At 35.1% G+C, this 15,422-nt stretch overlaps 1 protein-coding gene across 1 annotated transcript in view; it reads right to left on the bottom strand.

Moving 5' to 3' along the window:
• The window catches only part of TTC27 (tetratricopeptide repeat domain 27), a 123,447-nt gene that overhangs the window by 2,955 nt on the left and 105,070 nt on the right, over positions 1-15,422 (bottom strand). The window contains exons 16-19 of the mRNA XM_027641652.1: positions 11,269-11,434; positions 5,073-5,270; positions 1,514-1,625; positions 817-917 (exon numbers count right to left, since the gene is read on the bottom strand). Of these exons, the coding sequence (XP_027497453.1) occupies positions 817-917; positions 1,514-1,625; positions 5,073-5,270; positions 11,269-11,434 (577 nt within the window). The remainder of the gene's footprint in view (positions 1-816; positions 918-1,513; positions 1,626-5,072; positions 5,271-11,268; positions 11,435-15,422) is intronic.

Below are 15,422 nucleotides of genomic sequence, written 5' to 3' on the forward strand. Positions count from 1 at the left end.
AATATAAGTTGTGGCTTTTTTCAACACATTCAAAGTCATACCTATGCCAGTATCTAAAAGCAGAGTTACATATCCAGCTTGTGTCTGCTTATGTAACTTTCCTAGGCTTTTATCCTTAAAATTAAAGGACTTAAAGAGAATGAACCAAGTTTAGCACACTGATGATTAATCAAGACTTTGTAACAGAAGCACATGTTATAAAACTTATGCTCTATAACTCACAATCGCTAACCCCCCTCCACAGGCAGGAAGAATCCCTCTTTAAGACATGAAGTGTATTTTGAATGAAAACAGATGATTCAAATATGATGACAATTTCCAAGTAATTAATATCTGAATTGGTAGGGTAATAAGTTCTATCTTTTAATAAATAACTCTTTTTAAAACACTTCAAGTGACACAAAGTAGTCCTGACACATTTTGATTCTTTCTGCAGGTTTAGAGCCATTCTTTCTGAGACTCTCCTGCCTCTCCCAGGACCACTCACATAAAAAGTAGGTCTTTGAAATGACTGATTTCTTTCAAATGCTCAGATCGGTTTGCCCAACATTTTAGGCAATATTCTAACTTACTCCGAAATGTCAATGCTGCTCTTAAACTTATTTCAGTCAAAGCCCAGCAGGAAGAAGGGAAATAAAAGTTTATTTAAAACTGGAATCCTTAACAGCATAGAGATGAATATCCACCTGATGGTGCACTGAAACAGGCAGGTATTATTTGATCTATAATTGATTCAAAACAGAGAAATGATTTCTGGCAACAGAACAAAGATTCCTAGCTTTCAAACAAAAATTCCTACCTTTCAAACATTCCTACCTTTGCTTTGGATGACAAGCCACGTAAGTTGAGCCGAGCTGAAGAAAGTATCTGCAAAGCTTCCTGATGATTAGATTTGTTCTTACTGCATTTTATAGCCACTAGAATCCAAATACAGAAGGACCCCAAAACAAAAAAGCATTAGCACTCCAGCAATAATCTTTAAACAAAAACATTTAAAGATCTTGATACCTTCCATAGGCAATTTTTAAATGTAATATCCCCAAAAAGAAACATGAAGAAAAAAAGTGCCAAGTAATTTTAAGAAGATAACTCTTAACTCAACAGGTATATGTATCCTTCTTAAACATAAATATCACAAAACAGTGAGTAATCTTACTAAGTTGAAGTCTCATCCATCTCCTGACTGGTACATTCAATCTAACAACTTATGTGAATATCTGAGGACTGAGATGAACTGCAGATGCAGTTTCCCTTGCATTATGAAGTTGCTAGATCATGAAATTAATTGATTCCATGATTACCAGTCATATGTTTACTGACTCACCCTACACAATTTCTGCCTCATTCCAAGTATATTTTTGTCTGCACTATCAGGATGATACTCTCTGTTAAAGGACTCCCAATAGTAGGAATAAATGTAATGGGTAAAGGAGAATATTATTTTGCCACTAAGCTTAATAAATATTTGTTACACTATTCATGAGTAATGACATTTCTTTTCAGGTGAACATACCATGTGCAATCTCTATGGCTCCTTTTACCACCTCCTTAAAAGAAGAAACATCTTTCTCCCAATCACTTGATTGAATTTCACATTTATGTGCTTTAGTGAGACACTGCAGTGACTGTGAGGAGGAAAAAAAATTATCAATATGTGAGAAAACAAACTAGAAGACTACTTTAGTTTTAAGTATCTATGAAATTAATGGTCAACCTGGAAAATGAGTGTATCTTTACTATGCTTGATTTCCTGCGAGTTGGTGTACTGTCCTTCTCTGCAACAGTTAAGCGCCAGCTGTAACACAGATGTTCCTCACCAATATTGCATCTCAAGTATGAGTGGCATATAAAGTAACGTGTCTAATTCTTATCTTTTAAAAATCTGTCTAGACTGATGGATGTGACCCAGGTTTGCCAACTCATCGTAATTAAATGCACATGAAAAACAGAAAAATACTTGCATTCACACTTCAAATAGCAAATTTGTACCTAAAAAAATTATAACTGAATACATCAAAGCTTTCTTCCTGTATATATATTCTTGGCAATTAATATATTTTACAGACGCAGCTATTAGCTGCCTAACTGCTCTGGTTCTCAGTGTGAACAGGAAAAATAAATGTACACAATACGGAAGGAGGGTCCCATTAAAGAAAAAAAAAGAAAAACTTAAGCAGAAGAAATTAGTTTTTGCTTTAGAGTTTTGTTTTCTTTCTACAGTGTCAAAAACGTGAAACAACTATATACCAGAAGCTACATGCATGGTTTGGTTCAATGAAAACTCTCCAGTTATCTTTTTGAAGAGTTTAAACATCATATAAAAGAATAACAAATTTTCAGTGTGGTACATATACATGAGCACAATAAAGACTTCTGAATTTCTGAGGTGTCATCTCAGAAGCTTCTACTCTCTCTCTCCCACTGGAGTTTCAATCACTATGGCACAGGGGACTGAACCGCTCATGCTTTTGTAAATTGTAGCAAAGGTATCGATATTAAGTCAAACTAGAGTGAATTATTTTTTTTTTTTCATAACAATCTAGGTTATAACTGGTAGCAGTTCTGGCCAGCAGAGGCAAGAACTTCCAAGAGAAGGAACAACAGTTTTTACAGCAGTCTGATTTCAGTCTGCACATGTCTGAGTCAGAGTAGCAAATGAGGGGGGTTTTGCTGACAGATGTCAGGGAGGGGAAAGAATTCAAAGTCTTATGAGCTGTTTGTTTGCACTTCTGGAACCCGGATTTATCCTGAAAGGAAACAGTTATGAGCTGGGGAAAGTTCAAGGAACAGAGGGATTTCATAGCCTTGGTATGTATCAGCAGGAAACTTGAAGGTTGGAAAGATTCCTTGGTGGGAAAGGTGTAGACTGGACTGCATTCAGCATAGGGAAGAGAGAAGTACTGAATGAGGTGGCAGTTCAGATACACTGAAGCATGAGAGTAAATATATGCTAAGGTAAAGAAAAAAAAATAAAAACCCCACAAACTCAACACTTCAGCAGTTTTACACTCCTAACTCGTAAACCTTGTCTGACTTTGATTCAATTTACAGAGCCTTGTTGCGAATTGTATGTGTAGTCTAGTGATTCATATGGCATCAGTTATAGCAGCAGAGCAGAAAATTAAAAAAAAAAAAAAACCAACAACCAAGCCACTCTTTACAATAGCCAGGCATACAAGATTGTTCTTTCAAATGCAATGTTAGGAACTAAATTGGTTAAATATAATTAAACCTGCACTGTATAAGGTGCAGAATAGAAGGGTATGGAGTAAAGGTAAAACCCTATATTTGTAAGGAGGTACATGACACTATTAAAGATCTCTTCCATATCTTTGTCCTATGATGCCACAATATAGTAAATAGGGCCCTTTCAGAATTCATTGAACTTTTGCATTATAAATGTAGGTGGAAAACCGCAACTCTACATCTAGAATTTTTTTATAGACAGCTATATGCACTGAATATCTGACTGACACATGATGGTGTCTATGGCGGTGAAGCAAACAAATACTGGGTTTATAATTTTTACTTTATAATATGATATCAGAAATGAGTGATTATTCAGTGTTTTGAAAATGAATTTTTACACTGTAAATTAATGTATACTGTGGCTGTAGGCAGTTTTGCTCCCTCATGATCTGTATCTGTGGTACTGTCATACCAGGATATTTAGATACACACGTAAGCATACTTTAAGTATTTATAAACATCATTCTGTCTTGCAGGGGCTGTAAGCATGTTCCACAACCAGTCTGATTAGGAAAAACAGTTTAAGTCCTGTCTACTCTACAAATTGAAACCATGTTTTTAAGTCCGTTAGTAAAAAATACTGTGATGTAACCAGATTCTGAAATGATTACATTTATAGTATAGACAGGGCCTCTGCTCCTTTGCATGTCTGAGTAAGAATCTGAGGATATATTACAGGATATTGCAGTGTCTGTATTTCTGAATTTTAAGTAGGTCAAATCCCTTTTACTTCAGCTGTAAAGAAAAAGAGGGAAGGAAAAAAGGTAAGAATTGGAGATAGTAGCAATGACAAAACAAGGTTTTTCGCAGGGCAAAGCACAAAGAGACAACAAGTATGGTCTAAATTATTATAAGTTAAACCCCACAGTCATACAATTTGTAGGTCCAACCATCTTCCTAATATGCCTGACATTAAGCAACATGCAATCCTCCCATTTTCGCCTAGGCCAAAGGCATACCCTGCTTAGGGAACACATACTGAATACACAACCTTGTGTATTTTCAGCTTCAGTGAAGATGTGACAACCCATAAGTATTTTTGGAGTGTGCAAAGCTATTTGAATTTTGGAAATTTAATATCAAATGCAAAGCACACTCAACCATACAACAAAATAAACACTCCTAGCAGTGCAGAGTGGTTACTTTGGAAATGCAAACAATTTGACTCCCTAGGAAGCGATAAGGACAGGAGACAGAAGTTAATATAGCAACACCAGCAACAGGTAAAGAGAAACCAATGGTTCAACAGAATGAATACTGTTATTTAACTCCATTTTAAGCTAATGAAGGCCAAAACATTTTTTAATCTGGAAACTCTAACTGTGGTATAGAGTATTTTAAATGCATTTTTCCTTAGTGATTGCAAAGTAGAATACAGATGGCTTATGCTGCCACTGGATCATGCTTTTAAGACCCTTTTTTTTTTTCAGAAGCTGTAATATCTTGTCTCCAGAATCAAAGATTCCAATTAAAAAAAACCCCAAACCCACACCACCATTAGATTACACACATTAGATTGCTGCCAAGAAAAGTTTCAGAATACAAATCCAGGAGAATGCACATATGCTATGAGAGGATGCTTGAAAATGAAACACTGGGGAAAAAAAAGAGGGTTTTTTTTAATGGACAAAAACTGATGTAAAACATCTTGCTCCTGTTGTAACAAAAATGTGTGCTGTAGGAACGCGAAAAGCAGAAAATAGCTTATAAAAACACTAAAGCAAAATACGTCTGGAATAAGAATATAGCAAGTACTATAGTTTGTTAGAAAACAGAAGGTTTCTATCAGAAGTGTAAAAAGTTATACCTCACAACACATTTACCTTTTCAATATCTTCCCCATTATCATTCTCTCCATTTCCGTAAAGTTGGGCATAAAGTCTCCAGATGGCCCCATCATTTGTCACTCGTGAAGTGACCCTGCCCAAGAGCTCTTGTAATTTTCCCTTCAATCCACTTGCTGCATCTCCAGCACGATCTGCCACACCATCCACTACTGCTCTGACCAGAATAGCCAGCACCTTAAAAAAGTGGAAGGAGAGAGTTTTTATTTCAACTCAAATCAACATCAATATATATAATGGCATATTTGGTCCTTCCTAATGGTTCAGTAAAAATACAAATATAGTACCATATGTCAAGTAGAGAATTTACTTAGAAATACATTATTAGGGGAGTAATTCAACTGATTAAAAATCTCATCTATAAGATTCTATGTTGGTGAATATAAAGAGGTCAAAGACCTAAGGCAGAATTTTGGGTTACCTGAACAGGCTTGTGTGACAAGCAATGGTATAGGAATTCTGGCAGCATCCAAAAGACAATTTCATCTCATAGTACAGTTCTAAAAAGATGAGTAAAGAGGCTGAATCAAATTAATTCAGGTAATGGAAGACATTGTTGCTTACAGGACCTCCATTTAACTACCTGTAGAAAGTGAAAGATGTACAGTGGGTAAGATGGAAACTGAAATGTAACTGAATATCACCTTGGGAACCTCTGTTTATAATGCACTTCTGGTAAATTACTAGCCAAGTCAGTTCCATCAAACTCTTTTACAAGTACTCATTAATGGCCATATTTTCTGAGTCACGGGCTTGAGAATGTGGGATCTGGCCTGTGGAAATGCTGACCATGTGTAGCTGCTGGTGAACTCAACGTATGCATGTATGAAATGCTACATAATAACAGGTGTCCCTGGAAAAATTGTGAGTCTTCATGTCCCAAACTGGACACTGAAAATTAGAAAGCAGTTTCACTTTGCCTCAGTTCCTTCTCAATAAAAGGAGAAACTGCACATGTAAATTAAGACATGGTGAATTAGAAGAAAATAAAACCCAGAAAAGCTGTGGCTTATTAAGTGAGCAATACCCGTTCTGTGCAATGCATGAGACACAGAGACTGGTGAAGAAATAAGGATAAAACCAAAATGAAAGTCTAAAGAGGCATGCATTGAAGATAGGCCAGTAAAAGTCACACAAACACCTTCATACTGGTACTTCCTAACTTGTGTGTGTCTGTCATTTGGCAACTTTAATGTTTCAGCATTTTTGTCCATGTGATACTAATACTTACAATGCAATCAAATTAATAGCAATATTAATATCAAGAGAGTAATAAAATGAATGTCAACGATGACCTGTGATAGTCACAAACCACAGAAATATACCACTGCTCTAGCAAAAGTAGGATGGGGGTCATCCTCACAAATCAAGATGCAAATCACTGGCAGAAAACAATGTAAAAATTATGACAGTATCCAAGTATATTACACTTAAAATTAAAACATATGCAGTTTAGCATTTGTGATATGTAATTTCCTAAAACAATTTTTCTTCTATAGAATGACTGAATTAAAATGCATCCCAAAAAACAGTAAGTTTTTATCAGATACAGGAAGTCTTTGACAGAACAACCCAAACCAATCAAAAAGGCAGAAACTGTTATTATATGACAAACTGGCTGTTCTTTCTTTTATTTTCTAGTCACTTTAGATAATAGAAAATATGATCAACTATTAAGAGTCCCAAAGTTCTGAAATTCATATTATATTAATGATTTGGAATATGAGGGGTGAAACCCCATTATTAAATGAATCAGGTCTTCTATAATGATTTGCTAGCAAAACACCAACAAGTGTTGATATTTCCACTACTACAGCATTGTAATAAAAAAAATAAATAAGAGGTGTAAGAAAAATATTCAACTGTGTTCTCTTTTGACAAGGAACAAGAACTGGTCCTGAGGATTCATATACAGATGTATGACTTGTCAGTTTAACAAGATATTTACTCAAAGTCAAAAAAGTTACTTCACATAAACATCATGTGTAGTCATAAAAAGTTTTAGAGCCAATGATATTTTGTTTGCACATGAATAAAAAAATTTCCTTAGTCAGTAGGATTTAGCAACTGAAAAATTATCCGTATTCTCATAGAGTTCTGGCTTTGCTTACACTTTCATCATAACAATCCATCTCCTTTTTCTGTGTAAGTTTTAGCACTACAGCAATGAAAATGAAACTAGTATCAAAACCCGGATTAAAGGGCCCATTAACCAGTAATGAATCATTAATGCGTGGTTGTGCCCAGTTCTTAAATGAAGTTATTTCAAACTGCAAGTGAATTGTCCTAATCATCAAAAAGTATTTAGCACTGTAGCAGAGCTTTCCATTTTACATGGTTGTCCTAAGTGTTAAAATTTGTATCTTAGAAAAATTTTGAACTGCCATATATACTAAACTACTAAAGCAATGCTCTGTTACCCAGGATCTCAAACAAGCACTAGAGCGTCTTTTGTTTGTTTGTTCATTTGGTTTTTTTTCACGTTTCTTTTAATGAACTGGGCTCCATATGACCACTGAGTAGAGTTTGTGTTTAGTATGACATCACACTATCTGCATTCCTCCTTCTCCTTTGCTTTTGTAAATAATGTGTGTTCACTAAAAACTGAACAAAAGACACCACGAGACAAAACCTTCAAAACAAACCAAATAATTTATAAATGCTGTGATTGTCACCAGTTAATCTCATTCACAATTGTTCTCCAAACAACTCCTTTCATATAAAAATTCTCTTGGTCAAACCATTTTTAGAAGCTTCCCTAATACTAATCAAACTTGACAGTGCTCAAGAAAGAAGAAAACCCTCAGATACCAGATCCAAAACAACAAATCTGCAGTCTGTGAGCCCTCCCTGCACCCCTTCCAAATGAAAGGTTTTATAATAAAGATAATTGTCATTAGTGAGCTATTTAAAAGAAACAGAGCTCCAGAAATTTTTAATTCCTACCCTCACTTTTCAAAATCCCCTGGAACACGTCCTTGTGGCCTTTCATTAGAAACGGTTTGGCAACACAAACCACTGAAACAAGGATGTTACTTAATGTAGAGCTTAAGAGAAAAACTTTGCTAGAATCTCAAAAACATAGAACCGCAAAGTGGAACGCTTTGTCCGTACTTCTGCATTCGTATTCTTTGACAGCACATGATGAAGATTTGGTTTCTGAAGCAGTGCATCAACACAGCTTTTCTACCCACAAAATAGCTTTGTTATTCACTAAACTGCAACTTTCCAAGTAAAAACGGTTGAGTGCCTCACGCATGTGACAAAACGTAGTATGATGAGCAGTTGCAAAAATGTTTCAGGTATATTTACTACCTCATACTAATAATTCAGAGACTAAATTGATGATTACAAGTAAGGCTTTTTCCTTGGGTACTTTTTGGTGACTGGTCTAAGAGTGGAAACTAGAGATAATTCAGTGAGCCTTCGTATGTTATTACATACATACATAACATGTATATTAAAGGTTTTCCAGGTATATTTCTCAGGAGGTTCATGAACAGTAAAAGAAATATGGAAATGTGAAGAATTTTAAGAACCAGTAAGGAGGGAAGGAAAAAAGGCATGCATTTAACATGTATGTGGAATGCTAGGAAATTGAGACCTTCAAAACTATGTCCTTTGCTGTAATCTTTTATTGCATTGTTGCTTCTTTATAAAGAGCCCTTTAGCCTTACTGTGTTCAATTCTGTCTGCAGAATCTGCACATACATATCTTCAAGCCTCATGACATCATGATCTTAGAACCTCTGCCACAAGGATGACATTTTTAAATTACTAGAATAGCTTAGAAGCAAATTTTCCCAGGTCTTCTGTACTCAGAAGAGTGTGAAAAAAGACACCAATGGCCTAACAGAAATTCCACATGAAGATCTGAATGCTAAGAAATTAGTTATTTAAAAATATGACTTCATACTATTCTGAAATAAAATAGTCTGATGTAACTACAGAAATCAAGGACATTTCAAATTATATATTCAATTGCATACTTGTAATTGATGCATTCAGTCTCACAAGGGGTATTCTGCAACAATGATTATGCTAAAAGCAGTTAGTCACTGGCTTTCTGTTTTCACAAAGAACCAGAATCGATAACTCAACTTGTTTCTTTCAGTTTCGTGGATATTTATTTTATTTCAATTCCTACCTTCTTTCTCACCACTATGCCATCTAGCTTAGTAGTCTGTCAATAAAAATCTACGATGACTACAAATACTAAATATAACCTGAGAGAAGGTCATACTATGCTGCATGGGAACAAAAGTGTAGGTTTCCATGTACTCATGCTTATGATTTTACATTGCTAAAACACAATTGCACACGGCAGTTATACTGATGATCTCTAAAACAATCCAGTTGGCAAACTGGAGAGGCTTAGCAATTAATCACGATCTCTGTAAACAATCTCAGCACAAGTTTTTATTTTTATATGCTTTTTTGTTTTGCTACAGAAATACTCTTCTCTTCCTTGCAAGAAAATTGATTAAAGTCTTTCTGAAATTCTTTAATGAGGGTCTGAGGTTTTTCTTGGCAAAATAGTAAAATCCTTCTAATTGAGGAAACTGTATTACAAGTTAAAATGAAACCCATAAAACACTTCACATATCAGAAGTCAAAGTTAAAATTAGGAAAGAGAGCATATATATGCTTCTGTAAAAATGAAAAAAGTTAAATGAGAACAAGATGACAAAAGAGTTACACAACAAAAATAGAAATTCAGCGCAAGCAATATCCCCAAATATTTTAACAAAATATACTACATAGAACCTGATGAATAACAGTAACAGGAGTCTGTATCATCTAAAAATATTTAAAATGGGCAAATACATGTAGAAGGTTCTATTCCTAGTCAGCTGTCAATCTGTTTAAAATAATACAATACACCACCCCTAGAAATGCTATTTAAAGTAACAATTGAGAAAAAAATTCATTGAAAAAAGCCAACCATCTAAAAGACGTTCCATGACAGGCCCTACCAGTACTACAATACTGCAGCTGTAAAACACATTAATCCTTATCACTTAAAGACTATTTTCCATAGACATTTTTTAGTACAAAGAGAGTTTAAGACCTTTTAATGTTAGCTACATCAAATCCAAAAGATTTTATTAAGATAGAATGTTATCCTGTGCATGATTGGCTTTATAGTAGTAAGTACTGCAGTCACGTACAACTTGTTATTAAAAACTATTCTGAAAGAAGTGTTTAACATCTCTGCTCCCATGAACAAACGAGATGTTTCCACAATCGTAACTAATTCTATCTTTTCTCTTTATTCATCACTGGACTCAAATTCACAAGATCCAGGAAAGTTATTTTTTATGGGACAAAAACCAAAACACACGCCCGGGTTCCATGACCAGCAGCAGCTGGTTCCTCTTACCCTGGTACTACACACAATCTCCCTAAGAACTCGTAAGCTTTTAAACCAGATCTGTTAAGTTTGCAAGGGATTTTGAAGGTGTTTCACTACTACGCTTAAGAGATTCTTTGGTTTGCCTTTCAGATTCACCTTGCTGTTTTCACTGAGTGTACAGAACACTCCTTGGATCAGAACCTGGTTTCAGGCAAGGTAACATCACAGCTGAAGCTGTTGAAGTAGGTTCTCTGGATTTTGTCGAGAGCATACATTTACAAACACAAAAGTTAACTGAACTTAACTGAACTACAGTGAAAGATGAGTAAAAAACACCTATTTTATTTTTCTTTATTCTGGTTATTAAGAATCAATGTTATGATTTTAATGCATTCAATTTACTTTCAAAGGCTCATTTGTGGAATTTTCAAACACATGGAAAAAGATCACCTTTCTTTAAACTAAATAATTTATATTATTTCTGATACTGAGACATGTGGGAACAATATGGAAAGACGGGGTTATGCATAGTGTTTCATATAAAAATAGATCTTAAAACTGCAAGGCTCATATTTGTCCTTTGAAGAAGTCTGCAATCTGCAATCGGGATGCAAAGGTTTTTGGTTTTGTCCATTTTTATTTTAAACATTTATTCTTACAGTACAAATCTCCAAAAATTAAATCACTTGCCAACATAACTTCACTGGTATGCATACGGTCATTACTGATACCACTATCAGTAGCTATCAGCAATCTCTCCCTGTCTCAGAAGAAAAAGTAATGAACATATAGGATGACTAAAGATGAAAACTTCCTGACCTGTGTATCCTTGTACTTTTCTCTTAAGTCCATGAGCCGGTGATAAGCTTTAATTGCCTCTGAAAACTCTCCAACATCTGTACTGGTGAGAAGATAGTTCTCCCATATTTGCCAGTGCTCATAGTTGCACTTGAGAGCTTCTTGGAGGGTTCGAAATGCTTTGATCCTAATCAATAATAAAAACAGATTAGAAATTAAGATTCTATATTAAATCTTGATTATAGAAGATTTCTAGACTAAAATTAGTTGGCATTCTATCAAATATAAAGCTGCTTATTTAAGAAAATACATTTAGAAAACAGTGCAATGTAAAAGCTATTGTTCGTCATTTACAATATTGATAATCCCTTAATCTCTTTTGCAAATTACTTTCTATCAGTTCATTCAAAACAGTACACTCTGTACTCTGAACTATGTAATTTTTGTTAGCTCTCATAATTATTTTTGACAAAAATTCACCATAATTGTGCCATCTATGTCAATATTTTCCTTTCTGAATTTTTAACTGGAACCATGAGAAAACAATCTTACTCATGTTGCAGTTCTAATACACACTGAAAAACAGAAAATGACTGAATTCATGGCAGATGCAGAATGGTACTGACTTATTTCATCACACAGAAGAAGGTTACTTAACAGCTCTTTGTGATTTATTTTAAACATTTGCACATGGTAAACATGCATGTCCACTGCACAGAAGCTCCGCATTTTTAACTGTTTTTTTCCTTAGGTCAGCTGGAAGGTTTACTTACACTCTCTGCTACCTGATGCTGAGTTGCTCAGTACAAATGTGTCAGAGTAGTCCAAACACTATTAGGGGTCCTTCTCCAAAGGTGCTGCCCAGTGAACCACCTCACAGGAGCTGGAGAAGGTTTTATGGAATAAAGGTGGAAGGCACAATTCCTATAAAATCACTATCAAGTTACAAAGCATCTTTATTTTTTCATATGGATCCACCGCAGGCAACTCTTGACCATTCTCTTACTAAAAGAGAGAAGTAATGGCATTCTCTGGTAAGCAACATGCCACCTGAAGTATATGTTGGTAAGGTCTGTGTGCTTACTGTTTAAAGCTTTAAACATATTGCCAAAAGTTGCAACGAATGTGAAACTTTAAAAAAACCTTTGCTGGAGAATTGCAGTTATATGGTTCTTTCTAAGAGACCAAAGTGTACTCTCAGTAGGACAGTCATGATACGTAAAAAAAAGTCACAAAGGAATAGATTCCTTTAAATAAAAACTTGAAACAGAGTTCTCCTGGGTTGGTAAAAAAAATCTACATTGGGAAGACATGACAATAAATCTCTTCTTGATAAATACCATATAAAGATGGCCTGTTATCAAAACTTGCATTTCACTTCCTCTATTCTACTGCTTGAGTAAGTTGTTAAAAGTGCTGTCTCTAAAGAAAGCCCAAAGAAATTGTTGGTTGAATTTCAAAAAGAGGGTCCAAGAGAGTGTAAATATCTCAGCCAGGAAAAGGTAATATCTAACTAGTTGATCAGGCCATTAAAAGCTTGGAATGGCTGGGTCAGGGAAAAATGCCAATAACTGCCAATCTAAGCCCTCAATATTAAAAAAGTTACTAAATACACATGAAGAGAGCAGAGTGCTAGAACAAAATTATGTAAGGAAAACAGGTAATTTGGCATAGCTACAGCAGAACAGTCCACAGGTAGGATCTTCCCGAGTTCACTCCTTTCTTCTTTCTCTTCCTGATATAGACATAATGCTGATGAGTAAACATACTAACAGTGGAGTCTCCTCCACTGCTAACAGATTCACTTCACTAAGAGATTTTAGACCCTGATTTTGATAGATTGTATTAGAAAAGAACAGAGACCTGTTCCTTCCTCTGTGGATTTTGCTACAACAAAAGTTGGCATCTGCCACAGCTCTCTGACAGGCTGGAAGATGCTCTGCCTGACTGATGTACCCCACTGAGAAGCTGTTTCTGCAACTGTTCATCAGCATCTGCAGGATTAGCCTGCATCATCTCTCCTATCTTCCTAAAAAAGTTAATAAGTTCTCAGAAGGGCAGACGCCAGTAAGATGCAAATGTGAAATGTAATCAAGATACCAAAGGGATGGGATGGAAGATGTATTTCACAAATCGTCACTCTCATGATGCTAATAAAGCCATCTAGAGTCTCAAAACAAATCCCCTATGTATTTAACCAATCGTGTAATGATGGTATATCCTTAACCAGTTAAACCAACTCATATCCAAACAGGAAACAGTAGCTACATCAATGCATTATCCTGTCTTGGAAACCAGGAATCTTTCACCCAAAGGACAAAGGGCTAGTTGCAGCTTCAGTTTGTTCTGAGAAATCCAAGACCTAGATTTCAAGGACCTCCTGGTACCCAAGGAAGTTCTTCTGGTAAACCAAATCACAGAGTCTGTTTTCATCACAACTAATTTTTCTGAAGGAAATTCAGAATACAGAAAACTTGTGGAGTCTTATAAAGCAAACAATTTCAAAACACAACAAAACCCCTTTCCTTTGGGTGTTAGCAAATTGTTTGCATACACTTTTCATAAAAGTGTAAACATTTTATATTTGTCTGTTGTATGAGACTCTGCCAAGACTTGGTCAAATGTGCAATCCATGAGTGGGTCTGATTTAACAGCGCGGCTGGAGTAAAGCTTGATTTTTTTGAGGGAGTGAAAGAAAACAATTAAATATTTTACTTTGTTTTCCTTTTTTAAATCCTCACTCAGTTTTAGTTTTTTTTTTTGCTGGCAGGCTTGAAAAATAAGAATTTAAACTTTCACCACCACTCAGTTCCCCCCATAAATTGTTCTGAAATGTACTGCTATAGATATTCTCTGTTTTGAGAGTGAGTTAAATGAGCTCATACACGGTCTTGGTCTATAAGTGACTACACGAATAATCAAAGAAGTTGCTATTCTACTTCAAATACAAGCCACACTTGGATAGCAGCATGTAATACTGACATAAAATTTACTGTACAGTCCTATCCCATGTGATTCCTGGGGGGAAAAAGCACAGAAACATGCCCCCTTTTACTGCTTTTGATACTATATCAAATAGATTACAAGTTTTGTATGTATTTAGCATATTAGATCACAAGAATAGATTAACAAGAATAAAATTCAACCAATAAAGTGAAACTAATCACTCAGTATTTTCTGAGCCTTCTAGCAGATGGTCAGAAAAATTATTTTGATTAAAGATACTTTTATGAAACAGGCATAAGGCAATACATTGAACGTATGACATTTTGAACTTTGTAGAAAAGGAGCAATCAATCATGTCATCCAGGACAATGAACTGGGGATACTCAAGGCACTGATGAAGACAAAAGGAACTACTGAAAAGTTAAAACGAGCTCTTGATTTCTATTACTTCTTAGCCTTGTGTAGTTATTCTAACCCTTATTTTCTCCTCCCTCCTGCTCCCATTAGCATATCAATCTCTTGTGATATTACTTCCCATTATGTATGTATATAAATTAACCCTTTTTAGTAAATATATTATTCTTTCTCTTTTTTTAGTTTGCCTCCTGACTGCATAACCATATAAATTGATGTCAGATTTTGAATAGAGGTTTTAAAAATAATTTATCTGATTCTTTTGTTTCATTCTTTGGGGACAAGTTATAATGTGAAAATTCTTAAATAATAAGTTCTTTCAGGTAAACTTTTATTACATTGATTTGAAATCCAAAGAGGGAAAAGAACAAGCAAGCTAGCATGTGTGCAGATTTCCATCTGCTTTTGTAATACAAAAACCAAATTGTCTCGTTTTCCCTTAAATCTACTGAGAATAATATACTATGAAATTACATAGGTCTGAATGTACAGTTTGCTTGAAATGGACCTATCTTCTTAGCTTCGTAGTCAAATCAGTTTCCAATTTTATTATGAATGTTTTGCACTGGTTGTACTTACTACATCATAAATACTTTTAACAAGAAAAAACAGTAGAGAGAGGCTGCTACTTGTATAAAGTTTATGAAGCTATTTCCTGTGAAATGAAATAGTTACCAGTGACTTAACCAGGGAGAGGGAACTGAAGGGCTAAGAATTACAAAATACGAGGTAAGCACCTTATAAGAATAAAAACCCTAATGTCAAAAAAAAGGAAATCCCAGTTATTTGTTTTGGTAGCAGTATCTTCTAATCCT

The sequence above is a fragment of the Corapipo altera genome, unplaced genomic scaffold (genome assembly GCF_003945725.1).
Source record: "Corapipo altera isolate COAL_440 unplaced genomic scaffold, ASM394572v1 48b, whole genome shotgun sequence".
NCBI lineage: Eukaryota > Metazoa > Chordata > Aves > Passeriformes > Pipridae > Corapipo > Corapipo altera.